Raw genomic sequence first — 27,386 nt, forward strand, 5'->3', positions numbered from 1 at the left:
CGGCCCCGGGCTGCCGCCCGCGCCCCGCAGGCCTCGGCGGCCGGTGCGGGGCCGGTGCGGGGGTGCCGCCGGCGGCGCTGCAGCGCGGAGCGGTCCGCGGGCAGCGGCGGCAGGAGACGGGCGGCAGCTCCTCCTCCCGTTCCTCCTCCTCCTCCTCCTCCTCCTCCTCCCTCCGCGCCGGGGTGGGCTCGGCCGCGGCAGGCGGGGTGCGCTGCGCTGCCGTGTCGCGCCGTGCGCGATGGACTGGCAGGTGCTGACCAGGGAGCTCTCCCTCTACCTGGAGAGCCAGGTCCGCGTGGGGCTCTTCGGCTCCGGCGTGGGCTTGTCCCTGGTGCTGGGCTTCGGCGTCGCCTACGCCTGCTACTACCTCAGCAGCATCGCCAAGGTGAGCGGGCGGGCGGGCGGGCTCCGCAGGTGTCCCGCCGAGGGGGCACCGTCTCGGCGGGGACCGTCCCGCGAAGGTCACCTCGACCCACCCCCCCTTAGGGGAGGCAGCCGGCGCCCTTCTGGCGAGGGGGGAGCGTCCGTCGGCAGCTGAAACGGCCGGGGGGCGGGGGGCACGGCCGCCTCGTCCTCCCACCCCGCGTCCTCGTCCTGGAGGTGCCGCTCCGGGGTCCCGGCGGGCCGAAACCCCGCCCGCCCCCCGCCCAGGCCCGACTCCGCGGGGCCGTTGGGCCCTCGGCGAACCGCTGAGGCGTCTCCTCCGCCGGTCGCCCCCGGGGGCCGGCCGGCCTGAGGGAGCGTTTGGTCGTGCCCGGCCTGGGAGGGGAAGGGGCTCTGGCCTCAGGTGTCCCCGAAATGCAGCTCTGCCAGGGGGGAGAGCTTGGCTGGGGGCGATGGTTTGGAAAGGGAGATCAGGAGCCCCTCCTTCCACAACAAAAACCTGACCTCTTTGCTCTACTGACAGGGCAAGTGATAGAAGTAGTTTGCTGCCCTTGCGTCTGCCTTCGGTGCCAATCGTTAATGCCTTTGGAGCCACTATGGCAGTGTTCTGGGGGCTCCGGTACACCTTCTCATCAGTAGTGGTTTCACATAAATTAGGCATTCACAAATGACTTGGATGCAGTGAGCCTGATCTGATCTAAAGTGGCCCCGTGGTGAGAGCGCCTCGTTGAATGCTTAATCAACTGAAAATATGCACATTGGAAGATTTATAACTGTTGAAGTCACGCATGTTGCCACAGTCCTTCACAGCACTGCTGAGAACATAGCCTTCCTCTTCATCAAGAAGAGGGTACTTGATTTTGGTCAGAGGGAGGAGAAAAATGAAGGAAGGACGTGCTACTACCACTGTGTAACAGTTTTCTTTAAAGTACCTATTATTGTCCTGTTAGGGCTTGGAGAGTCAGTGTAAATGAGAAGTTTAAGAAATGTGGTTGCTAAAATGTGAGATGTTTGGTATACAGGCATTTCCATGTTAATTGGTATACAAATGGAAGTCTTAAGAAAAATCTCTGTTTGCAGAGCGGTATTAGGGATGAGTAACCAATGCAGTTGTGTACCGTAGTATGAGATGGGAGGAGGAGTATCCTACCAGTTTAAAATAGGTACTGCAGGTGCAGGTCAAAGTACACAGATTAAGCATAATTTCTGTGTGGTGCAAGAAAATTGATTCAGTAAAATCTTTCTTGCCTACTGTGAGACAGTGTGGTTTTGATTTGTCAGTGAAAGATGCAGTGCTGGCAAAAAGCAGAGCTAGAATAGCCTGTTATTAGAAACAGGTAAGGGATGTATTGTGTTTCACTTTTTAGTTGAGCATTTTGGAATTTTATTTTGTTTTCATTTACTTATCTCTTTACTATGAAAGGAAAAAACATTGCAAATGATTATATGAAAGAAATCAGTTTATTGAGGGAGGATTTAAACAAGCTTTAATTTATTTATTTATTTCTTTGTTCGTTTGCGTTATATGAATGCCCATGTCTGACTGTAGTCTCTTCCTAGAAACCCCAGCTGGTGGCCAGCAATGACCGTTTCTGCCGCTTTCTCGAGGAATATTGCCCTGTTGTGACAGAAACTTACTATCCCACGATTTGGTGCTGGGAAGGTCGAGTGCAGACACTCCTGCGTCCCTTTATCACCTCTAGACCTCAAGTACAGTACAGGAAGTAAGTGCCTTCCTTCTGCAAAGTGAGTGATTCGGTAGCCAGCAGTTACCTTACTCTGACTGTGTCACAGCTACCGTCATTGCTCGGGCTTGTGCCCATTTTTTTTTTTTGCTTTATGCCTGCCTTTACAACTCCATTATAGACTTGGAACCATCTCTGTCCTGGATTCAATATACAGTAGGTTTAAAAGGTCAGGGCTCGCAGATGGCCCTATTTTAGCTCAGAGAGTTTTGGAGCACTGAAATATTGGTGGCTGATGCGGTTATATGTTCACAGGATCACACAGTGGTTGGGGTCTGAAAGGACCTCTGGAGGTCACCTTGTCCAACCCCACGGCTCAAGCAGGGCCACCTAGAGCCAGTTTCCCCAGACCACGACCAGATAGCTTTTGAATATCCCTAAGGATGGAGACTCCACAATGTCCTTGGGCAGCCTGTGCCAGTGCTCAGTCACCCTCACAGTGAAAAAGTGTTTCCTGATGTTCAGAGGGAACCTCCTGTGTTTCCAGTTGTGGCCATTGCCTCACTCATTGTCCTGTCAATGGGCGCCACTGACAAGAGCCTCACTCCATCCTCTTTGCACCCTCGCTTCAGGTATTTAAACACATTGATATGATCCCCCTGAGCCTTTCCTTTTCCAAGCTGAGCAGTCCCAGCTCTCTCAGCCTTTCCTCATAGGAGAGATGCTCCAGTCCCTTCATTATCTTTGTGGCCCTTTGCTGGACTCTGTCCAGTATGTCCATGTCTCCCTTGTACTGAGAAGCCCAGAAGTGGACCCAGTACTCCAGGTGTGGCCTCACCAGTGCTGAATAGAGGGGAAGGATCACCTTCCTCAACCTGCTGACAATGCTCCTCCTCATGCAGCCCAGGAGGCTGTTGGCCTTCTTTCCTGCGAGGGTGCATTGCTGGCTCATGTTCAACATGGTGTCCACCAGGATTCTCCACATTCTTTTCTTCAAAGGTGCTTTCCAGCTGGTCAGCCCCCAGCAGGTACTGGTGCATGTGCTTGTTCCTTCCCAGGTGCAGGACTTTGCCCTTCCCCTCACTGAACTTCCTGAAGTTCCTGTCAACCCATTTCTCCAGCCTCTTGAGGTCCCTCTGGATGGCAGCACAGTCATCTGGTGTATCAAATATTCTGGTGTTTGCCATCGTTTTTCGAAGGTCATGCAATCACTGTATCTGTCCACTGAACCAACACATTCTATCCTAACTATAGCATGGCCACATTTAGCCTTGTTTTGAATACATAAAACTTCTGGGATTTTCATGGTAACTTTTACCTGAGGGGGTGGGGGGTTATGTTGTGTTCTTTGATGCCTAAATTCTAAGAGGGAAAAAACTTACACTTAGTGTTTGTCCTCAGCTGATCTCTCTCACACAGAAATGAGACTTAGTCTGGCAAATGAGGCATTTGGCACAAGACCTAAGGAGAAGTACTTTTATACGCCGGAACCTGGATGCAGCACAAGTTGTTTCAGCTCTGTTTTCATGGTAGAATAGATTTAGCATTTAGCAGCTTCCCTTAGTTTTAGTAACTAGGAAACATTTCAGTGGTATGGCCATGTCCACTTTTTCTAGCCCTTCTTGTATACTCTCTATTTCAAGGTTTGTGAGGGAAGAAACATAGTTCCATGGGGCAATGCTTATTTTCCACCATTTGAGATTGTGTTGGCAGTACACACCATCATTGCATCTACTTCCCATTACTGAAAAAGGGAAAAGCTGAGTTAATGAGTCCAAGAAGGTTGATGAGCTTTAAAATCTGGACTAGGTGCTGTCAAGACTTTCAAATGAAAAATCAAATGCAAGGTAGGCTTACATTTTAGTAGTTCCTACACCAACTCTCTCATACAATGTCTTCCTAGCCAGGAAAAGGGAAGATGCTGTTTATTTCTGAAAAAAGAATGAAACCTTCTTGTCATTGTTTAATGCATGCTTACCTTCTTGGGGTATCATGATATTTGTTGCATTAAGATACATGGTTTAAGAGTAGATTCTAGCAATGTTTGTGGAGATACAGGGTGAAAGATACAGTAGTGTGTGTCTGTGTTCCGTGTGTTTAAAACATAACGAACTGCCATCTATTATACATGCTGCTTCTTTGGATGAATAGAAAAAAATGGGACAGATGTTTAATACATTGCCTAGTGTGCTATCAAAAGATTCTCAGATGATCCAAAGGAAATCTGCAGTACACAACCCTATATAAAATAGAAGGCAGTGCCAAAAATCACATTAGTTACAAGCTTCCAGTACATCAGCAGCAATTCATGAAAGGCCAGCTCTTTCTTCGTTTACTGTGAATGAGAATTACTCCACAAATTGACTTTGCTAACTTTTTTCAGCTGTAGCCATGGCTCTTTCTGAATGGTAAACATGCAAACGTATCTAGTTAGGTGGCACTCTGAGTATTAAAACATAATTAAAAATTCAGAATTCATACTCAGTAATTTGTACACTGTAAGCACTCTTAAGAGTATGCATGTATTTTTCAATCTAATCAGTGTTGTCTTGAAATGTGCCTTTCAGTGAGCTCATTAAAACAGCAGATGGAGGACAGATTTCATTGGATTGGTTTGATAATAATGACAGCTTATATTATCCGGATGCCAGCACAAGACCCACTGTCCTGTTATTGCCTGGCCTGACAGGAACGAGCAAGGAATCCTACATTCTTCATATGATCCATCAAAGCGAAACGCTGGGATATAGGTGCTGTCATATTTCATTGCTACTATTTTGCTTCTTCTAATAAGATGAAATATAAGTATGTATAAGATGCCTTCCTAAGGCAGATAAGCGCTGAAGATACTAGTTTATGTAAGAAAGTATTAGTATTATTATTAGTAATAATAATAACAACAATAATAATAACAATAATAATAATAATGGCAGAATTATGTAACAGGCAGTACATTGAGAAAGGCTGTTTTAGTACCTACAGATGTGCCCCAGAGATTGCAGTGAAAGCAAGCTAAGTCTGCACAGACCTTTGCTGCTGCTTCTTAAATTATGTTATTCTTAAATTCTTAAATTATGTGTTACCTATACAGTTTCTAGAGAAAGGGTTTGCATTCAGCTCCAAGAAGACTCATGTGGATGGGTTGCTGGCAGCAGGCCTCGGAGGAGGTCAGCTTCTGAATGCCAAAATTGCTTGATTCAGCAGCCTCAAATTCGTAAGTGCAGGAAGGAGAGCTAGCACACTCATACTGGTGGTAGTTAAGGAAGAGGTTTGTCACCTCTCAATTGTTCACTGCTTAATTTAGTTTTGTTATTAAGGCTTCTGGTCAGAGTTGGGTAAAACAAGTGGATTAGTTGATGAGTAGATTCCTTTATGTAATGATATTGCTGCTGCTGTGCTTTAAAATAAGCTGTCGTTGTTCCAGGATCTGTGTTTGGAATATTACATTTTGTCTTTGCAGATTGGCTTCTGGTACTGACTATAATAAGTTCTTCAATGTGTATATATGAACTTTTATCTACATGTCTGGCTACCTTTTCTCTGTTTGGAGGTTTGGATAACTGCTTTACTAAATTATGAAAGTAAAGTAGTACTTTAACTGTTGGAAGTACTTTTAAAATCACTTTAAAACTTATCAGTAAGAAATATTAGAGGAGGAAAAGCCTCAAATAAACAGCTTCTCACTATTAATTTTTTAAGTACTCCTGAAAGAAATACCTGCATTTGGTCACCTAAGAAAATAAGGTATATTATTAAAAAAGAGAGCTTTAGATCAGATTTCAAAAAATGCTATAATTTTGTTTTTAAACAGCAGCATTTGAGAAAAATACCAAAAAGTAATTTTTCATGCCTTTAACCCATCTAAAATATGTATATATTGTTTAACAAAATTATTACAGTGAGATGGTAGAAGAGTAATAGTAAAGTAAGATTTATGAAGAAAGTATAAATCCTTAAATCACGGTAATACTGCTAGAAAATTCAGAGACTCCCACCAGCATAGAGAGAACAGACAGTTCTGCTATACCAGACCAAAAAAAAAATCCCATCTCCAAGAACAGGCAACTTTAGATGCAGCTGTCATTATAATTTTGATTTGGCTCATTTCTTGCTATTTAATACAATTATGTAGCTTTGGAGGACATCTACACGTGGATCTCTGACGTTCTCTTTCAGAGCACAGCTTTAGGCTCAGCCCTGCACGGGCAGGGCTTGTGGCTCATACTTGGCCAGCTCAGGGTGCAGGCAGAACAAGGTGTGTGTACAATCTTCAGGTAAACCCTGGGGCTCTCATCCTTCAATCTGAGCTTGACCTTCAGTGAACTCCATTTTGGTATAAAAGCTGTTCCACACAGGTCAGACTATAGGATCTATAGGACTGTAAATATTTATGCGCTGAATGTATTCATAGAACTGTATTGGTTTTGTTTATGCATTTTCTTTTTTTTGTGTGTTTAAGTTACCTTTTTTTTGTTGAATGAACAAGGTGTATAATTGAATTTACTGTCTCAATTCTTTAGATGCGTGGTTTTTAACAATCGGGGAATTGCTGGCGAGGATCTTTTGGTAAGGATGGCCTCTAAGATAAACCTCTCACATTTGTGTTTATTTGTATGGCTGGATTTAAATGAGAGAAACTCACAGCACATGTTGAAAATGCAGAGGAGAGAATCTAGTCATCTGGTAGATCAATCATGTGCCAATATTAATCTTTTATTTTAAAACTCAGAGAGGTCAACTGGTCAACACAATCTTTGAAATTATTTTCAGGAAATCATTTAAATTATTAAGAACTGTAACATTAAAATGAACAATCCTTACACTTTTCTTTCCAAAAATACTATGGTATCTAAAATGCACACATCCAAGAAATTTTTGCAATTTTCTCCCATTGTTTTAACATACAAATCCATATATAAGCAATTGTAATTACTTTCCTAGTTGCCAATATGAGTTTAAAATAGATTTTGATACAGTTAAAAAGTTGTGCCATTAAAGTTGATCCATATTATGTGTTATTGAATTAACGAACCAGACTGATATGGATAGCCCAAACCTAAAAGCTAAATGTGTTCTTACTTTCCTCAGCAATTATGACTCCAACTCAGATACAAAAGACATTTTTTTGTCTTTCGGACAGACATATCATGTTTGCTTAGAAATAGCTGGCAATTCCACAAATGACAAAGTCTTGAAGCTAAACATTTTCTGCAGCTAGGGACAAGGCATGATGAAATATTGCTGAATAAGCTTTATTTCTTCATATGCGTCTTGTTGACAGTTCTGCAGCTGGAATGAATGTGCATAATACTCGGTATTGTTTTGCATTTTTTAATCCCCTGGTTTCAAACTTTAAAAAGCTCAGAATGTTTTCCCATAATCAGATAAAGCATTTCAATGCAAATATTGCCATGTTAAGAGTAGTTTTCTGCATACTTTTGGAGATGGATCTACAAAGCAGTTTTGTGACACACAAAGTCCTTATTGATGAATTTCTGAATCATTAAGAGAAAAGATCTCTTGTTTGGATGCATTGTGTGTATTTTACTGTAATAGGATTTACATCTTTAAGCTTTATAAGATCTTACTGTGAAGCTAACCAGCTGAAATGATCACATTTCTGCAAAGGGGTTTCTACATTTTAATATAAAATCCCTAGTTAATGAGTTTGAAGCACAGTTGAGCACCACAGTAGAAATTAATCATGAAAGTAGTTCTTTTTCTAGTCTCTTTAAAGACAGATTCAAATTTACACCAAATAATAGCTTTTTAAAGAATCAGTTTTAAAATGCTGTTCTCATTTGTTATTGAAAGTTACTGTGAATTATTGTTATGGAATAATAAGATATTAGATTGACCGCAGCCAACCTGAGCTAAGATGGTGTTTAAAAATATCTCCATATAGTGAGTAGATAGATAGACATTAAAGTGTCAGGAATTAAATGAAATTAAAATGCAAGATATCTTTCTGGTTTTATAAAATTTTAACCAAATATATTCTTACTTAGAATACATTAGACCCTAGTTACCAAAAATAATTTATTTTTCCTTGTAAACTTGACAATTTAATTAAAATAAAAGACATTCACACTGTTTATAATTAATAGAGTGTAAAACAGTGAAGAGTGATTCATGTGGATGAGAGCTGGAAATGCAACATAAATAGAAATTGAAAACATCTTCAGTTTTAATTATCCAGATTTAGCTTTTCTTTCCATTTTTTTATCTTTGACTTCAACATTTCAATATTCTTGTTAAATGTATTTTAAGCAATTAGTTTCATCTAATTAAACTTGTTAAAATTACCCACAAATATCCAGGCTGTTTAACTGAAAGCAATTTAAAAAGAAGCCCTTAAAACACATTGTTGCTTCAGGCAACAAATAAGTTCAATTAACTCATAATTAAGTATTTTTATATTTAGTTTTAATGCTTATACTGAATTTTGGCAGGCCAGCAACTACCTATAGTTAAGTCAAGGTCACTAACATGTTAGTAGCAATTCTATAGTCAAAAGCTCTTTTTTGCTGTAGATGAAATCTAGAGAACACCATTAGAAAAATTACTTTACTGTGACTCTTACTGTACCTAAAAGGACTTCTCTCCCTTATACTGCTCCAGATAGTTCCCCAGATTGTGGCCTGTAGCAGTTGTCTGTGCAGGTGAGGCTCAAAAGCTGTGCATAACCTTCAGAAGCAGGAAAAAGAGTTATGCAAATCTCAGTGATGCCAGTGGAAGTCCTTCCAAATCTCAATTCAAGATTTGAAGAGATGCTGATGGTAGATGGAGAAGCGATAATATATGTATTTCATTGCTTCAGTTAATAGAATATTTTAGTAAATTAGGTAAACAGCACTGGTGAATTTATTTATGTTTTTATTTGTTTGTATTCTATGTAGAATCTAAACACTGGTTACTTTTCAAATGCTAGCTGACAGAACTTGAAATCTAAAATTTTCTATTGCATTTGAATGTGGGTGAAGATGGTAAAACTGGCATTATAACTTTCTTTTCTGTAAATTTCAGCCTTAATGTTATGCTTCTGTTTCCTCAGCATATTTTAAAAATATCAGTGCCTATCTAGTTCTGATCTAGTTCTGTCTAGTTTAGCTCATTATTCTGTGTTCAGATTTAGTCTAATGACCTGGAGGTTGCAGATACTGAAGATATGGCACCTGTTTTATTTTGTAATCATAACAAGTATAACTCCTTCCTCTACCTCCTTGTGAAATGTTCTGGGTTTATATTTGCCATTTAGTGCAGCTTCACGATAAATGCTAAATTTATCTTGTTATATAAATGATCCACTGCTCAGTTTGCTTTGTCCTTAAAGGATAATACAAAAGCTCATGATGGCATTTTTTCCTCTGACTCCTTACAGACACCAAGGACTTACTGTGCAGCTAACACAGAGGATTTAGAGGCTGTTATTCATCATGTACACAGCTTGCACCCCTCAGCTCCATTCATGGCAGCCGGTGTTTCTATGGGAGGGTAAGGTATTATATAACAGAAATCTCAGCTTAATTACAATCATAAAATAAGACTGTTGTAGCCTGATTTTAAATTATTACTCTGCAATACTTACTTTACTTGCTGAACTGTGACTAACTTGGGTCTGTCTCGAACAGTCAATATTCAGAAGACTTTTAGAAACTTAACATCTTTGAGGCTTTTAGCTCTGTGTCAGGCAAGGTTGAACTTGGCCACCATTCCAAAACTGAGAGGAGTGGAGAAAGACACGACAGACAGATTGACAGCCAAATGGGTGGGCAGTAGAGTCTTTGGAAACTATGGAGGCTGTCTTTGGAGCAGAGGGATAAAAAAGAGGTACTAGAGCTAACATACCATGTTTCTTAGCAACCCCTGGAAATTACAAGATTTTTCTTCACTCTGTTTGGGTTCTGCAGTGTGTGGGTAGGTTCAGCTGGAAGAGATGTGGGTATCTGCTCTGTCTGGCTCAGAAGCGAGAAGTAGTATTGTTGTTGAAACCAGTAGGGATTGACATAGCATGTGGTATTAAGACTTGCTGTGTCTTGGCTGCTCTTCAGAAAGCATAGCTAGAACAGACAATGATAGCAGTTTCTTAGAAAAATTGCTGCTTGAAGCTAGGAGAAATGTTCAGACAGCCTTCTTAACAAAAATCATAGGAGAGGAGAACTTCATTGGAAATACTGCAGACACAGTGGTAACTTCCTGAAACTTCCCTCCTTTCTGATAAATTTAATGGAGGGTGAGCAGATACAGCCCGGTATATTGACATTAATCTACTAATGACGTATAGGAGCTTTGGGATAAATACATATTTGTTCAAGCAATATAGTTATTGATAATCAAATAAGTAACTTGGAAGCCTTTTAAATCAGGCCAGTCTTTTTCCATTCGTGTTGCTGGGATTTTGCCAGCGTCTTCAGTACGAAGACAAATTAATCTTTCCATTATGTCAGTGTCTGTCTTGATGGGAAGCCCAAATTTTGGCACAGTACTCCAGATACAATCTCATCAGTGCCAAATACAGGGAAATAATCTCTTCCCTAGACCTGCATGTTTTGCTCTTACTAACAAAGCATAGTGTGCCATTAGTTGACTTCATTGGTGTGAGGGTGAATTGCTGCATCATGTTCAGTTTGCCCAGGTCTTTTTCAGCAGAGCTGCTCTCTGTTCAGTCATGAATCTGTCACAGGTGCAGGACTTTGCATTTGCCTTTGTTGAACTTCATGGGGCTTCTGCCAGCCCATTTCTCCAGCCTGTTGAGGTCCCTCAGAATGGCAGCCCTGTCTTCCAGTTCACCAGCCACTCCCCACAATTTGACCTGCAAGCTTATTAAGGCTGCATTCCATCATCCAGTTAATGAAGACGTTACCCAGTACTGGCCTCAGTATTGACCCCATGAGGAACACTACTAGTGGCTGATCCAACCATTCCAGTTGGACTTCAAGTTCCTGATCACAGCTGTCTGAGCCTAGTGGTCTAGTTGGTTTTCCACTCACATTGCAGGTCACTTATTCAAACCATGTCCCTCCAGTTTGTCTACATGGAGACCATGGAGGACTGTCAAAAGCCTTGCTAAAGTCAAAATAAGCAACATCCACTCCTTTCCCCTAACCAACAAAGGCAGTCAGCTTAGCATAGAAGGCTATCAGCTTGTCTTTAACCTTGGTAAATCCATACTGGCTGTTATCAGTCACCTTCTTTACCTTTATATGCTTGGAAATGGCTTCCAAGGGATATTCCCAAAGCACTAAGGTTAGGCTGACCTATTTCCTCCTCCTTGCCACCCTTGTAGATGAGTGCCGTTTTTCCAGGCATCAGGACTATCCCACAGTTGCTTCAACCTTTTAAAAGTCATAGAGAACAATGACATTGGCTGCCTCCCTCTGGAGCTTTGGTGCACCTCGCCTGGTCCCATTGACATTTCTATGTCCAGTTTGTATAACTGGGCCCTAACTTGATCTTCCTCTGCCATGAGTAATAATTAATTCTCCCCTACTCTGCCACTCGGCACAGGGACTCGGGAAGCCTGAGAACAGACCTCGGCAGTAGAGACAGGGAAGACAGGTAGCCTTGGCCTTTTACAAATCTTTTGTCATTAGTTTCCCTGCTCTGTTGAATAGTGGTCCCAGGAGGGAATAAAGGCGGGTCAGCCTAACCTCAGTTCTTTGGGAAGATCCTCTGGAAGCCATTTCCAAGCATATGAAGGATAAGAAGGTAACTGGATTCACCAAGGACAAAGCATGCCTGGACAATCTGATTGCCTTCTATGATGAGCCAACTGGCTTCACCAATGAGGAGAAAGGAGCAGATGTTGTTTGTTCTGAGCCTTTCTTTATACCAATGTACAAGAAAGGTTGTAACAGAAGCCCTTCTTGTTGCAGAAGCCTTTTTCTTGTCCTGCATGTCCCTTGCTAGTTCTAGCTCCACTAAACTTCAGTTGTCCTAACTGCATCCCTGCATCCTTGGGCAATGACTCTTTCTCCCAGGCAGCACCCTTCCACCTTCAGGATACCTCCATCTTGAACTCAGTCAGGAGTTTTTTGTTCCTCCATGTGGTCTTCTGCCACTCTTGCTCATCAGAATGTACCACACTTGTGCTTTATGTTCAGTTATTCTTAAGGTCAAACAGTTCTCCTAGACTCCTTTGCCCATTAGGGCTATCACACATGGGATTCTGCCAACCAGATCTCTGACCAAATTAAAGCCAACTCCCTCAAGTATTGTAATTCTGCTGCTTACCTTCCCCACTCACTTTTTATCTTAAAAATCCACTATCGAATAATCTCATCAGCCAAGACTGTTCTGCACCTTCCCATACCTGGCAGGTTCCTCCTTACATGTGAGTAGCAGATCCATAGAACATTTTTGCTATTTGGGTCATTGATCATGTATCAAAAAATTGTCCTCAATACTCTCCAGAAATCTGGTCTGCTTGTGCCTTGCTGTGTTGTTGGGATGGTTACAGTTCCCTGTGCCTGGTGATTATGAAGCCTCTTTTAGCTGTCCAAAGACTTGGATCCTCTAATTCTTCCTCTTGATCAGGAGGTCTATAGCAGACACCCACCATGATATCTCTTTTGTTAGCCTCCTATCTGTTTTTGAGCTGTTATCTCTGAATTGGCTTATAACCTGCACCAGGGAAAAGTTCTGTGCATTTAAATTACTTCTGTATCTAAGGTGCAAACCATCCTACTTGGCTTCAAGGCCTTCATGAAGAGTCTGTTTGCATCCATCATAGCACAGTCTTGTCTGCCTGTGAGTCCTCCATATCTCTGTGATCCAATAAACTTGTTCTGTGATTATGCACAGACCTCTAATTCCTCCTGTTTTTTCCCATGCTGCATATTCGTGCATGTGCTAGCATGTGAGACTGGCTGCAGTCATGCTGCTTTCTCAGGGAAGTGTGAGAACCTCCTCCATTAAATGATCCCTTGGGTGATCCATTGGGGCATGCCAGGCCTTCGCTTCTCTGCAGGCTTTGCTCTCCATCCCTTGACAAACCTAGTTTAAAACTCTTCTTCACTAGGTTAGCAGGCCTGTTGTCTCTTATCTCACTTGATATGCTATCTCTCCCCAGCTCAGACTTTTGTGAATGCAAAAGGTGAAATTACATGATGTATTGTAAAAACATGTTTCATTTGAAATGGTGAAAGTCAAAGAAGCATCTGCAGTAGAGGCTTGTTTCAATGTTGACATACAGATTTAAAGCACGGTAGTTCTTCATGAGTAGCTTCACGTGGGGTGCACCATTACACTGGAACTAAGAGGGCTGGGGTGTAGTAGGTGAAGCACCGAATTTTCAGGGATGAAGGTGCAGTAGAAGCTAGCCATTCTGTGACTGGTGCAAAAGACCAGTTCAGTCTTCAGTGTCATTTCTATCGTTGGCTTAACCTAGTTATGGTATCCTAACTAGTGACAAAGTTTGTTAGTATGGCACTGGGGATCTGCGTTGTTTTCCTGGCTTTTACCTCACCAACACCTCTGGGTGATTTTAGGCAAGATATTCCACCTTCCTCCTCCAATATGTTTCTAAATTCCTGAAACACAAAGAGAAAGCATATGCTTTCTAGAAAACAGGAAGAGTCTCTAATCATCCACACGGGAACTGTTTCCATGCTTCAAAATTAATTGGAGCACTTGCATGTTTAAAATTAAGCAGGATCAGAGATCTTACCAGAGGCATATTGTGAAAATCATTCACTTGTTTTAATCTTGCAACTGTTTTTATTATCTATTCCTTTTCAAAATTTTCTGAATAGCCAGTTCATGTATATAGGACACATTTGCCCAGTTAAGAAGAAAAATAAACATTCACTTCACAAAGGTGTAAATGTAAATGAAAGCCCACTTGTTCTACTGATCTTCAGTATGTATTATTTTGGAAAGGGACTTTGTTTTCTAACATAAATGTTTCTAAACCTTCTCTCTACCACATACGTTCTGTGAATTCTGTTAGAGATGTAACTTCTACTACTGCAACTTCTTTATTGGTTTAAGGTTCGATGTTCTTATGGTATATAGACTGGTGACTCACAGGCTTCTCCCCTCTTCTGTGGGTGAGAGGGAACATACGCTACCTAACACCTGTAGGTGCTGCAGGTGACTTTCCTCATTGGGTTTAACTGTGTGTGCTGATGGCAGGAGCCCACACCCATGTGCTGTTTGCTGTCCTTTTCATGCTGTTCCCACCAACGGGCAAGTCTTTGGCAATACCAAAGACTGGTTTCCCTTTTGCACTGCTGTCCTGTGACGTGGTAGGCAGTGCACGGGGATAAGTCTTTGTGATGTTTTTGCTAAAGATTCCTCTTCTGAAGTAGGGTAGATGAAGCCAATGTACAGAGGGTTGGTGGTCCAGAGAGCTATATTAAGTTGTAGAACTTGTAATGTTCTGAGTTAAAGGCTTGGTGTTAAAATGCTGGTTATAAACTTTGGAGCCTAACAGTAAAGTAGGAATTACATCTTTTCTGTTAATATTCTTCTTTTACTTTCTTCCTGCTACTTTAATTTTTCTACGCTTGAAGGGTCAGGTACTGGTGAACTGTCCCCTTTTTTCACCTCAAGCGTACGTCAGCAATAGAGACTGTAAGTTGCAATTGGTCAGAAAGGCAAGACTTAAGCCATTTACTTGGCTCATAATTTTGTTTCGCTAGTTTTATTCTTCATCCAACACTTAAATCTTTATACACTTTGTGTTAAAGAACATCTGTGTTCTCTCATATGTGTGAGGTGGGGTAAAGACATTACCTTCAACTCAAAAGACAGCTTCGTAATAAGGCAGCTGTGCCAGAGGCAGCTTGCATTTGTCAGGCAGACTGATCAGATTTATCAGATCGGGAAGACCAAGAGCTTGTAAAACAGTAAAACTTACTAACAGCTTGGGAATACCTGTTGCATGAGTAAGATACATTTATTTGATCTTTTCCTCCCTTTTAGTGATATAAATAAGACTAGTACATATCTTTTTATTTCTAAATGTACTCCTACCCACATCCTACACGGTGCACTCAGTTCCTCTCTGACAGTAGGAAGAGAAAGCAAACTTCATGAGTCATGTGTTGATTACATTGATTACCTTTTAGAAGTATTAGGCACAACTGTAGGGCTGGTACAAGAAACTATTGAAAAACAGACAAAAAGGTGGCTGATTGTTACATTTGCTTTAAATTGAAGCAAACAATTTGATAGTATATATGTTTCTGTTTTTCATTTCTGTTTGTAGCATGCTTCTTTTAAATTACCTGGGCAAAACTGGCAGAGACACTCCTTTAATGGCAGCTGCAATTTTCTCTGCGGGTTGGAATGTTTTTGAATCTGTAGAATCTCTGGAGAAGCCACTAAACTGGCTTCTTTTCAACTATTACTTGACCACTTGTCTACAATCCTCTATCAGCAGGTGAGTTGCCTTCTGAACTATTTAGCAAGGTGGAAGGATGTTAGCATGAGATCTACAGCAGGTATAATGTTGGCAAAATTAATGTTGTAACAGCATTTCACATAGGTGTTCTGTATGCATTCTTCTGAAAGTTTTGAAATCAAAAGGATCTTTGCAAGAAAGATTGTCATCAATGTGACTAAATTTCTTTGCTCCTCAAGGGACTTGGCGCAAGACCAATGCATTTTTGTATTTATGGATGAAGTGAATGGATATTAAAATTTTTTAGACATGCACATATTGATTTTGAGAATATATGTAAATATACTAATTCTTTTAAATTGGCGTTGACTGCAAAAGTATGGAAAGGACTAGTTCATCCTTTGCTTTATAGAATTAGGGTGTATTTTTTATTCTCAAATATTTAGTTCTCTTATCTTTGACATCTGTATCATGGCTTATGCAGCTTTTTCTATGTTGCAGGATGTGCCTGCATATGAATGAACAATTCTGCTCTTGGATTCCAGACAGATTTTTAATGTAACAGAAAATTAAAAACAAGCATGTTCTCGTTAGGGAGTTATGTCTATAAATGTATTTGTAAAGAAGAGCGCTTCTACATCTGTTTATATAATAAAGAACAAGTCCTCCAGTTTTTCTCCCTTTCTTTTTAGACATCGACAAATGTTGGAGAAATTATTTGATATGGATCTCGTGATGAAGGTATGTGAAAGTGTTACTTCTTCTTTAGCTGGTTGCTGTTTTCCAAATGCTGACATAGTTCCCTATTTGAATTCTGTACTTCAGGCTAGAACGGTTAGAGAATTTGATAAGCAGTTCACTTCAGTCATGTTTGGCTACCGTACAATTGATGATTACTATGAAGATGCTAGCCCATGTCGCAAGCTGAAGTCAGTAGGAATTCCAGTATTATGTCTAAACTCTGTGGATGATGTTTTCTCACCAGGTCATGGTAAGTTTAGGCTTTTTAAAATATATTTATCTGTATATGCAGTCATTAAGACAAACTACATAGGTCCGAGAATGAACTCAGACCTAGCTGTGGAGGTGTATTTAAATGTTACTTGTACATAGAATCAAAACCTCCAGGGATGGATCAGTCTTGCAATTTACTTAGAGTGTAAGACATATATAAAACAGCTGATGATGGAGAGACCTGATTAGTACAGAATGCAGAAGCACATGGGGTGGCAATCATTAGCCATTAATTGACTCTTTATAGTCAAAAGAAAGATATAAGCACAATTATGGTGGGAGTTATCTCTCTGTAAGGAAGATATCAGATGTATTGCCCTCTCAGAAGCACCCATTTCTATTCACCAAGTACGAAAAGGGTAATGAGGAACTTGGATTCAGATGTCTGGAGTGTAGACATTCAGAGTTCAATGAAAGTCAAACCAAGTATTTTTTAATTGCCATTTTTCAATCCAGTCCCTGCAAAGAATGTCAGGGAGTTCCTTATGTTTCATATGACTTTATATCCTCAGCTGTGGATTTCAGTGCCACCTCCAGTGCCTGAAAATTAAAAGTAAGAAAAAATGTAAGTTAGCATCGAGGCCAAAATCTAGGGTAAGGGAAGAGAGATAGGCAAGGTGAGCTCCTAGAAGGAGGCACATTGAAATTATTAAGAATCTAACTAGAAGATGAAGCAGAAATATCAGCTAGTAGCAGATAGGCTGAAAACTCTGTTTTCCCTTTTCTTCCTATTTCCTGCCAAACGTCATCATTATGAATATTTTGCTTTTGATCTGAAGATCAAAACCCTGTTGCTAACTGGCTTAAAAAGATACGCTTGTTCTTGCAGTCTGTGTATTGATTATAGTGTCTGAGAAAAGAGGGAGAACAAAAGCTAATGTAGAGGAAAACCACTACAATGAACAGCTGGTTGAGGGGACAGTCTTCAGCAGTGAACACCTGACACCTTTAAATATGAAGTTTATACACCTGCTTTATTTCAGGGATGTTTTCTTCTGCCACAAGTCAAGTGAGATTCTTGTAGAATGAGTCATGAAACCAAAATGAGTAGGCAAACAGATTAGAACAGCAAACAAAAGAATGAAGGAATTGGTAGAGACTGTGTGTATGTGTGTACTGTTTATCTGTGTGCAGATGTGCAACACATACAGAAACATGCATACACTTACATTACTATTTATAGTCTGAGGACCTATTAGAGACAAATGTGACATGAAAAAGGCCACTCCAGTGGAGTGCATTAGAAAAAGACAGTCTGATTTCTTCTCCTCTTGAACAAAAAGCATCCATGCTATGCATGAACAATATAGAGAGGTGACAACCACCTAATATGAGGGAAAAATGGTGACTCTGGATTAGCTAAACTACCTATCCCCTATACTGGCCAAAACAGAGGCTTAAAAAAAATAAGATCTGGGCAAACATAGCAATATTCTTCCAGAATATTATATCCACATTTAACAATTCATGGTTCAGGGACTTTTTGAGACAGAGTTAGTCCCTTTGTATTTACTGGCCTCTGTGGGATTTTTTTTTTTCTTGAAATTGGCCAGTTACTGTTTCTGTCATAAGCATATAATGTCCTGGAAGTGAGAATGGATGGGGCTGTGACCCTTAAATCTGTGTCCAAATATACAACCTGGCTACTGATTCTGAAGATAAATTTTTATAGGTCTTATGACCCTGGGGACAACTTTCCCCATAGTACTGCAAGGTGGGTGATCTGCTGTACCATGCTTCTGCCGTTAGGTATCTTAGAGAGGGACAATGGCCTCACCTCAATGTTTAGCTCTAGATCAGTTTCCTTTCTAAACTGAAGTAGTAACTGTGGCAGAAGTAAATTATCTAGTTAGAACAAGTAACAGGAGCAGTGAAGCAGACAGTGTGCCTTTGTCCCTGGAGGATTTGTTAACCTTTTCCAGTTTATTATCACTGGGACTGGGACCTTCGTTAGCCAGAGTAAAGCTACTGCAGATACTCCATCCCCTTGTCTTCTCATTTTAGAATATAACCTCCAGCTCTCAAGATCCAATCATTGACCTTGACCCTGGGAAATTCAGTCTGAACACAAGAAAACACTTTTTTTACTGTGAAAGTGATCAACCACTGGCATGGAGAGATTGTGGGTTCTCCAGCTATGGAGATACTCAAAACCTGATTGGACACAGTCCTGGGCAACCTGCTCTAGGTAACCCCGCCTGAGCAAGGGGATTGGACTAGATGATCTCCAGAGGTCTCTTACAGCCTCAACAGTTCTGTGACTGTGTAGTTTGACTGGCCAAAAGATTGAGTCCACTACAGTACAACTGTAGCAGATCTCTCCTCCCTTGAATCTGTTTTTTAAAAGAAACACAACTCTTGGTGAACTGTGGATTAAAAGGATCATCTCTTGTGTAAGATTAAGTATCAAACCTATTTCTAGAATGCCTTAGAAGTCTTGCAGTGTAGAGGGGGGTGAGGTAGAGCACCAGCACTTCTGAGACAAGAAGCTTCAGAACATTGTAATGACTGTCCATCCTCTCTTAATCTCTGACCCTAATCTGCCTTTCTCCATTAAAATGTTTGGATGGTTAGGCATTCATTTATTTCTTGTTCATGGAGTTAATGCTGTTGGCTATAAACCTTTTCCTTGTGGTGACAAGTTTACCTTAGAAAGGGCCACCAGGACAATATTGATTTACAGCCAATAGCATGACTCTGTTAGGTGTGTCTATCCTTGGCTCCTTTTTGTTTGTACTGTACCCCCTTGGTGTGAAATGTTGCGCTGGCAGGAGACACAGGGCACCCTGATTAGCAGCCTAGAAACTGTGTCTGCTGCCATCAGTTGCTGGAGTTCATTCATCTTGACACTTCTGCAGGCTGTTTTATGTTAGCAGACATAAAGGGCTGGTGTCACTCTGGGAGGTGACTTTATTCTGGCAACTGGCTTGTTTTTTCTGACTTAAAAGTGTGTGGACACATGTAAGCCTGTGGCAACCAGAGTCAGTTTCCACTCACAACTGTATAATGGATTCAAAGCCACAAAATTTCTTCTCATCCAGACCCCAGCCTTTTAGTGATTTTGGGGACTGGTTATTTCATGCCTTGTCTCTCCCAGCAAAACCTACCAGCTTTTAAGCTACCTTCCACCTCTGTTGTAGGTAGCTGTACTTTCTGACAGCTGGGAAAGAGGCCTACAAAACTCATTAGGGAGAAATCTGTGCCAGAATTCCTTTGTGTTTAAATACCCTTTATAAAGCCAGCCACATCTATCTTCCTGTAACAGAGCTTGGGGGATACAACCCCAAATCTGCTTTGTCACTACACAATATGGACCTCAAGAGAGACTTCCCTTAAAAGTGCAGATGCTGTCTCTGTTGTCTCTTCCTACCTGATTGTTTCTTCCCATCTAGCTTTTTGGTACACTTTGTACTTCCCAGCAATTATTTTTTAATATATTGTGAAAATGTGCTCTTTAATCTCAATCCAGTATTAGGAAGAAACAATTTGTTTGCAGTCCTTCCTTAATGTTGCTGTTTAAAGTTCATAGGGCTTGGCAGCTGACGTATCTGTAGTTTAATTCTGGAATGCAGTTCTCATATTGCACAATACTAATGAAAACAAATGCTTCCTTCATTGCATGACACTTCTCTCACCATAACTACTTTAAGACCCATTGCTTCCAGAAATACTTAATATAACCAAGTCAAGCCCTTTTATTTTGTAACTGTGAAAAATAAATCAAAAGATGGAATGATAGCATTCATTATCAGTGTCATGTTTAACTTCTCATCTGAAGTGGCATTTTTCTCCTCAGGGACTTTAAGCAGTATATTAGGCATCTGACTTAAATTTCACTATATTAACGCTTAGTTAGTTGCCGCTGGTAAGCATTGAGCCCAAGCTGAAAGCCTGCACTTGAAGCTAGGTACAATGCCAGCTCCCTCCTGATCCACTGTGCCAAGTAAGTGCATGTCTGCCCTTCAGTTATACTTTTTATTGAACTCTGAACCTTTTTCATCCCTCTGAATCCAGACTTGGAGTAATTACTCTTAGGTGTTAATTTGCATGCTGTTATGTAAACAGCACTGTTGAATGAAGTTGTCTGGAAAGACCAAATGGCCAAGGAATGACCAGGCTGATAACAACTAGAGTTTAAGGAACATGGAGAAATCAGCCAAACAATGGAACAGAAAGTCTGACAGCAGTGACTTACTTAAGCCAATGCTGCTTCACATATGTGTTATTCTGCTGTTATTTTTTAAAAAATACTTTTTACAAAGAACATACAACAAATTCATTTTGAATGAGGGAATTCTGTACATACGTATTTAAATTGTGGCTCTGTGTTCACAAATCACAGGTCTGTGCCTGCTGGATCAAACAGCAGTACAGATTTTGGTCAGTGGAAACATAAGGACAAGGTTACATGTGGACAAAATGAACAGTAGTATCTTTTGGCATGCCATCCTATATCCTAGAGTGCATCACATCCCGTGCTCTATTCATCTACCCGTTACGTTGCAGAATTTGCTCTGTTGCATTGTGGGTTTATTTGTGGATGGTGAACAGTTCCTAGAAACAGCCTTGAGAAAAGTACCACACAACTGCCAAGCATCATTTGCGTTTTGGCACTGGAGAGCAACACAACATTTTCAGTTCTCTCCTGAGAAGCTGCAGAGCAAGAAACTCCGCTGGGGTGGAGTCATACAAGCGGTGGCCCAACCGTACCAAGACCGACTACGCCGAGGGCAGGCTCTCCTGTTCACCACAGGGGAAGTAAGAGCAGAGAGGTAACAGCAGGTCAAACTTGGCACCAACTAAAAATCCTCACTGCAGATGGGAGCAAATGACTGCATATTCAGCACAGTGCTGCAGTGTGTGATAAGAGCAATGATCTGTGGCAGAATTTTGCTGTAAACGCGTGTTAGTTAGAAGAGGGAGACCTTCAAGGTGGGGAAGACGACATTCGTAGACCTGTGTGTGGCTCGCACCTTACCTGGCACAGAAAATAACCGGCATCCTAGTGCCAGTAGGCCTCTAGGAGAGCTGCTGTAGCTCTTTGGAGGCTGGGAGCACATGGCACCCACTACAGTATTGCCAATCAGTTTGGGAATGAATAAATAACAATCAGAAAAGTGATTTGGGAGGTATCATTATGCTGGCAGTCTTTGAATGAAAGGCATGCAGAGGTCACAGCGAGCTTTGTCTGTAAGGGCAGCTGGGTTGGCACAGCAGAGGAGACATTTACTGTCATGTCCCTTCCACACCCCCAGCAAAGCGCTTTCTCGTCAAGAAAGGATATTTCTCTCTACCCTTTGACACTAGTCTGATAAAGTGAATAACCATCATGGTTTTGCACAATCTTATCTAGTAGAGAGGTGTGTTCAGGCGAGTATGCAGCTGATCCTGAATCCACTAGGATCAATGGAGTTCTGTTATCTTTGATTCTGGGAGATCAAATCTGTCTCTCCTCACACACTCCTCCTCTAGTGGATAAGCCTATCCTTTAGTCCCCTCAGTGACCAGGGAGACAGCTGCAGAACATGGAAAGAGAGATTCATTGCTTGAAGCAGGAATGCGGAACTCAGGCTTGAGTTTGGTCCCCAATTCCCTGTTGGCATTCTGTTTAACATGGCCTGTGCACTACTAGAGGGAAGAGGAGCAGATGGCTTGGGACAGAGAAGTGGGCAAATTCCCATGCAGCCGGCAGAAGCTGACATGAATTGCAGCCCCTGTCTTTGTACATGGCAGTGTGTTCATCCACAGAATCCAGGGGAGCCAGATCAGAGATTGCTGGGCAGATGAACTCAGGCAAAACTCCAGACGAGCGCTTGCTGAGTCTGGAGCCTGAAAATGATGCAAGTGTTGGATTGCAAGAAATAACACATTGTTTTCTGCATCTCTTGTTTTCAGCCTGTGCTATTTCCCAGTCAAGGCTGGCAGGCCCTAGGCTTTTATTTCATTGACTCTTCTTTTTAGTTTTGCCTCAGTATCACTTTAAAAGGCCCAGATACTGGATGTAGTATTTTCAGCTTTCCAGCCAAACAAAGGAAGAGTCAAGGACTTACTGTACAGACAGTGAAAAGCATGGTTTCTTCCACCTAGTAAAGAATTAAAATCACATACTAAATTCTGTAATCTATGAACTATTTGGATGCATGCAACTTTGCAAGGTGGGAAAGAGTGAAAGAAATTAATAGCACTGACTAGCAAAGACTATCATGTACTCTGCAAGAGAATCCCCATTGCTCTCTGGAGCTCAGTCTGTGTTCTGCTCAGGGCACAATCAAGTACCTTATGTTATGGGCAGGAACCTTCTAACACAGCATTCATAAAAGACACGAACCCTGCTATGGATACGGTTGATTTAGCATCCACGCCAGGTCCCTGGAGTGGAACAAAGCATGTCATTCCAGGCGCTGCTAGTAAGGACCTCTGAGGCGCAGACCGCTCCCCTGATGCTGCAGGTCCAGTGCTTGTGCTCTCATCTATTTTAAGTTGTGCATCTGTTCATCACAGTCATTGTGTTCAAGATCTCATGTGACGTACTCAGGCTGGGGGTCCTCCTCCGGCTAAGGAACGGGTGCTGTGCTGCTACTCACTGAAAATGAGGGCAAATTGGCATCTGAGGCACAGAGCAATGAGTCTGCCAGCATCCAAATGGAATTCAGGAACTCGTCTATAAAGAACGTAGTGATAGGCAGGGATAATGTCTATTCAAGGATAATGATATTTGAGATAGCAAATATATACAGGAAAGCAAGCTACTAGAAAGAGGAGTGAGTGGGGGGTGTCTCTGCAGAAAGTTCAGTCAGAAGGGGATGTGGACAACTGAACTCCCCAAAATGTGAACCAGATTAAAAATCTCTCCTCAGAAATACTTCAAAATAAATGAGGTAGCAATAGAAATCCTGCGAACGACTTGCTGCTTTGTGTTGTGGTGCCAAGACATTTTTACTTTAGCAGTTTATAACCTAAAATCAGATTTATTTTCTTGTGGAATCATTGCCTTTTTTAGACAATACAGTGAAATTCATACTATTCCCTTCCATCTAGACAAAGCATGCCTTCTTTTGCTATTGTTTTTTCTGTCAATCCTGAATAATCAAAAAATCTGTATGATTTTTATTTTTTTCCCTTACATGAAGTTTATTATTTGAAATGGAATTTTGAAAGGCATTCTGTACTGAAACGTATTGAGATGACTTCTGTTCAGAAGTATATTTAGCACACTTAAAACTCCAGAGGAATTTGCTTAAATAACTTAATTTTTATATCAAGAGCACAAACACCACAGCTCCATAAAGCTCCACTACTGTGTCAACCAGTTACCGTGGTAATAGGGTCATCCCATCACACTGAAATACCATTTGTGAAGTCATATGCTTTCCCTGTTGTCAGTCTGCACTAACTGACCTTTCTTTTCTTTCACAAAGGGTACTGCCCAGGTGATAGCATTGTTTAAAGCACAAATCTATGCATATTCAAAATAAGATGCACTGAAGCCTTCCTTCCTGCACATTTCAAGATCAGCATATTCCAGGTGTAGTTCACTGCCGATTTTAAGCTCACTGTAGCTGTCACTGAAGGGGCCACCTCACCGCAGTCCTCATCTGACTCTGCCTGCTGCCATTCATATATTGACATTAACATGGGGAACCAGATCACGGAGCTGATCCAGCTAAAAACTAACCCAGCAGAAGAAAAATTCTAGTAGTATCTGGTCTAATAATCTAAATTCTACATGAAATAATTTTCTAGCAGTCGCTATTCAGTAGAGAACCACTAACCTCCTGGGTGACGTGGAGCAGCTTTCTGTGTCCTTGGGCAGTCGTTTGCCATTCCTCTTACTCTGTTTACCTTGTGTATTTAGATGATGAGCTTCTCAGGGGAAGAACCGTTTCCCAGTGTGTTTGCATGGTGTGGTCTAAACGTGCAGGTGTAACTGTATGCAAATCAGATGTAATTATGATAACCCAGGGTAATCTTTAATATTAGCTGATAGGATATCTTACAGGCAAAATCTTACTGTGACATTAAAGACTTTGTGTTTGGAGCCTGCTACAACAAGAATGGGATTCACAATTAAGGTCCCAGTTCCCCAGTTTTTCCAGAGTTGGATACTGCAACACAGGTTAAAAATTACAGGCTTGATTGTCCTTCCACTTACACTATTTATACCAAATGGTAAGTATGCATTAACAGGGGTGCTGTTCTGTCAGTGGGACTGAAAGAAAGATGAAACTTTTACAGCAGCCAGAAAAATCACACAGATAAGGTGAGTTAATGATGAAGAGAGAAATGGCTTTTAACACAGTTATGGTGCTACATCCTGTGGTACCTTTAAGCATATGTTAATGTTGTGCATATTTATTCATATATATCATGAGAAACACTTAAGAAAAATTATTTAGTGGCTGGAATTTTGCAGAAAGATAAGGACTTAAAACTTCTTTTCCCCCCTTTTTTAGCTATACCAATAGAAACCGCCAAACAGAATGCAAACATTGCTTTGGTTCTGACGTCGTGCGGAGGCCATATTGGTTTTCTGGAAGGAATATGGCCAAGGAAGTGCACTTACATGGACAGAGTCTTCAAGCAGTTTGTGCAAGCTATGTTTGAGCATGGAAATAAAGTCTTCAGCATGTAGCTTTGGACCGCTAATATAGCACAGTGGCACATTCTGACAAGGGCAGTTAAGCTTAATGCACAGATTTTAACTACTATAAGCCAGCAAACGGATAAAGGCCATTACTACATGCAAAAATATTTTTTCCTAAGATTTTGTAGCAAAAAACTAAATATTATGTTGTCACTTTTATATTTATTTTTAATATGCCTTACTAAGAAAGACCTTAAATGAAACAGCATTCTGCATGCATCAAACTGCACTTAACCAAAACCATCAAGTAGACATTATAATTCCTCAGGAGTTTAATTTAAACCAGTACATATTTAGGAAACTTAATTTAGATGGCTTTTAATATTAGAATGGCAATGCTCAAAATAGCATATATTATCCTGTCACACATAGTACAAGTTAGCCTGTTCCTTAGGGCACTGATGGTGAAAATCTTAGAATATGAAAACAAAAGGAGGACGGAACACAAAGAAGCAGTGATTCTTCAAATACGTCAAAATTTCAGCATGTTATTCCGTAGCGTTAGATTGATACCTATTTTTGCTGTTCTACCCTGAGAGTATTCAGATTTAGGGCTAGTTACTGGTTTTTTTTTAAACTATGTCAATGCCACACTTGTCTTACATGATTATTTTTTAAACAGCTAATTTATAGTGTTTACATATAACCAAAAGATTCCTTTAAAACAGTACTGTAATAACTTACATAACTAAAAGACATCTTGCATTTCAAAGTTCATGTAAAGCTGGGTGTCATTATATGTAATACATACTTCATATAGCTGGTAAACTCAATGTTTCTGTCAGTTACGTTTATGTTACCCTGTGAGAACATTTCAGTTTTAAAGAAAATATTAGAACATCAGGAAATTTATATAATCTGCTTTAAATTAAAACAAAAAAAAAAAGGAAAAAAATATCAGAACCTTTTGTCTCTGCTGTTGTTTTAGATAATTTCTAAAAAGAACGTAACAAACTGTTCAAAGAAACCCAGGAGCTGGGGTGGGGGTCAGAGCCCGGTCTCTGTGGTTTGTTTATTTGATCATTTGTCAGCACTTTGGCAATAGGTTGTCAAATCACTGAAGCCTTTGCAAAGTGATTTCTGCCCTGGCGCCTTATGAGTTTGTGAGGGTGACCGAGGCGTCACTGTTCTCCTCAGCCCTGAGAGAGAGTGAGAGCCAACGTGGACCTGGGAGGAAAAAGGACAGTTGGACAGAATGTATTTTGAAACTGTTTGGAAGCCCTAATTTAGGGCATACTGAAATTTTAAAAAGGCTTTTAAGCAGCTTCTGTGGAGCTCCCACCTTGTGCTGATCACTGATTTGGGCCCAGCCACACAAGATAAGTCAGTAAAGATGCCTTTGCATTTTTATTTTTATCTTTTGAGCAGGGTCAGCACAAGAAGAAAATGTGGATAAAAAAGCAAGTCAGGTCTTTTGTCTCAAGCGGTACGTGAACAGTCCTCTTGCAAGGCATGTTTCCTAGTAACAGCAAAGGAAGAACAAAAATACTTTTTGTCTTTAGAAGAAGAAATTGGGACATGCCATACGAAAGCTAGTTTCGTAAGGTGGAAGGTTAAATTAAAAAATTAGAAAGTGCTTTCAAGCTTGACTCCTCAGACAAGCATCAGCCCTTGCCCAAATAACAAAGTCTAACTTATTTTTTTCTCTAATAGGAAAATAAGGAAAGTAACTTGTAAAAGCAAAATTAAATTTTGTGCATGTTACTACAATACATGAAATCAACGTATTAGTAGGGTGCCTTATTTATTTTCATTTCCAGTTTTTATGTTCATACAAAAACAATAAGCAATAAACAGTGTATTGAGCATTATGTTTGTAAAATTGTTTGGGTACAGTACTGTTCAAAACTCAACATCAAGTATTAATAAAAATAAAACCACTTACATTAAAAGCACACTTTACTGTTTAAATAAAAGTAACGATTAATGTCAGAATTTATGTCTCTTTGCACCATCTTATTTCATTTATGTCCAATCCCATATGCAAATCCCCATGAGACGTTTCTCTAAAGCTACGTCTCACAAACGTCTATAGAGTTGGGGGGTTTTTCCCCCCAAGAGTAGAGTGTTTTCCCTTACACCCCACTACGGAAAATGCATTGCTCAAAGCACAGTGTGCAGTGGCAACAATCAAATTTCACTATGGATATCTTCAAGCTTTCCCAGTCAGATTTTCTGAAGCGTATCATGCAGACACTTTGCTCAGTTCTTGCAGGGGACACACAAGCTAGCAAGAAGTGCCATCAACATTTTTGCTATTTAATATCTTTGTACACAAAGTTTCACCAGCGAGTGAAAATCCAGAATGTGC

The 27,386-nt window shown here is 40.8% G+C and overlaps 1 protein-coding gene across 1 annotated transcript; it reads left to right on the forward strand.

Moving 5' to 3' along the window:
* Positions 1 to 93: 93 nt before the first annotated feature.
* ABHD3 (abhydrolase domain containing 3, phospholipase) lies at positions 94 to 26,883 on the forward strand. Its single transcript, XM_032987703.2, has 9 exons — positions 94 to 385; positions 1,945 to 2,108; positions 4,637 to 4,819; positions 6,590 to 6,635; positions 9,451 to 9,563; positions 15,283 to 15,456; positions 16,110 to 16,158; positions 16,243 to 16,408; positions 24,885 to 26,883. The coding sequence occupies exons 1-9, from the start codon at positions 239 to 241 to the stop codon at positions 25,061 to 25,063; spliced, it is 1,221 nt and encodes a 406-aa protein (XP_032843594.2). The 5' UTR covers positions 94 to 238; the 3' UTR covers positions 25,064 to 26,883.
* The last annotated feature ends 503 nt before the right edge of the window (positions 26,884 to 27,386 follow it).

This window comes from Tyto alba, unplaced genomic scaffold, assembly GCF_018691265.1.
Source record: "Tyto alba isolate M040663 unplaced genomic scaffold, T.alba_DEE_v4.0 Super-Scaffold_27, whole genome shotgun sequence".
NCBI classification, from domain to species: Eukaryota; Metazoa; Chordata; class Aves; order Strigiformes; family Tytonidae; genus Tyto; species Tyto alba.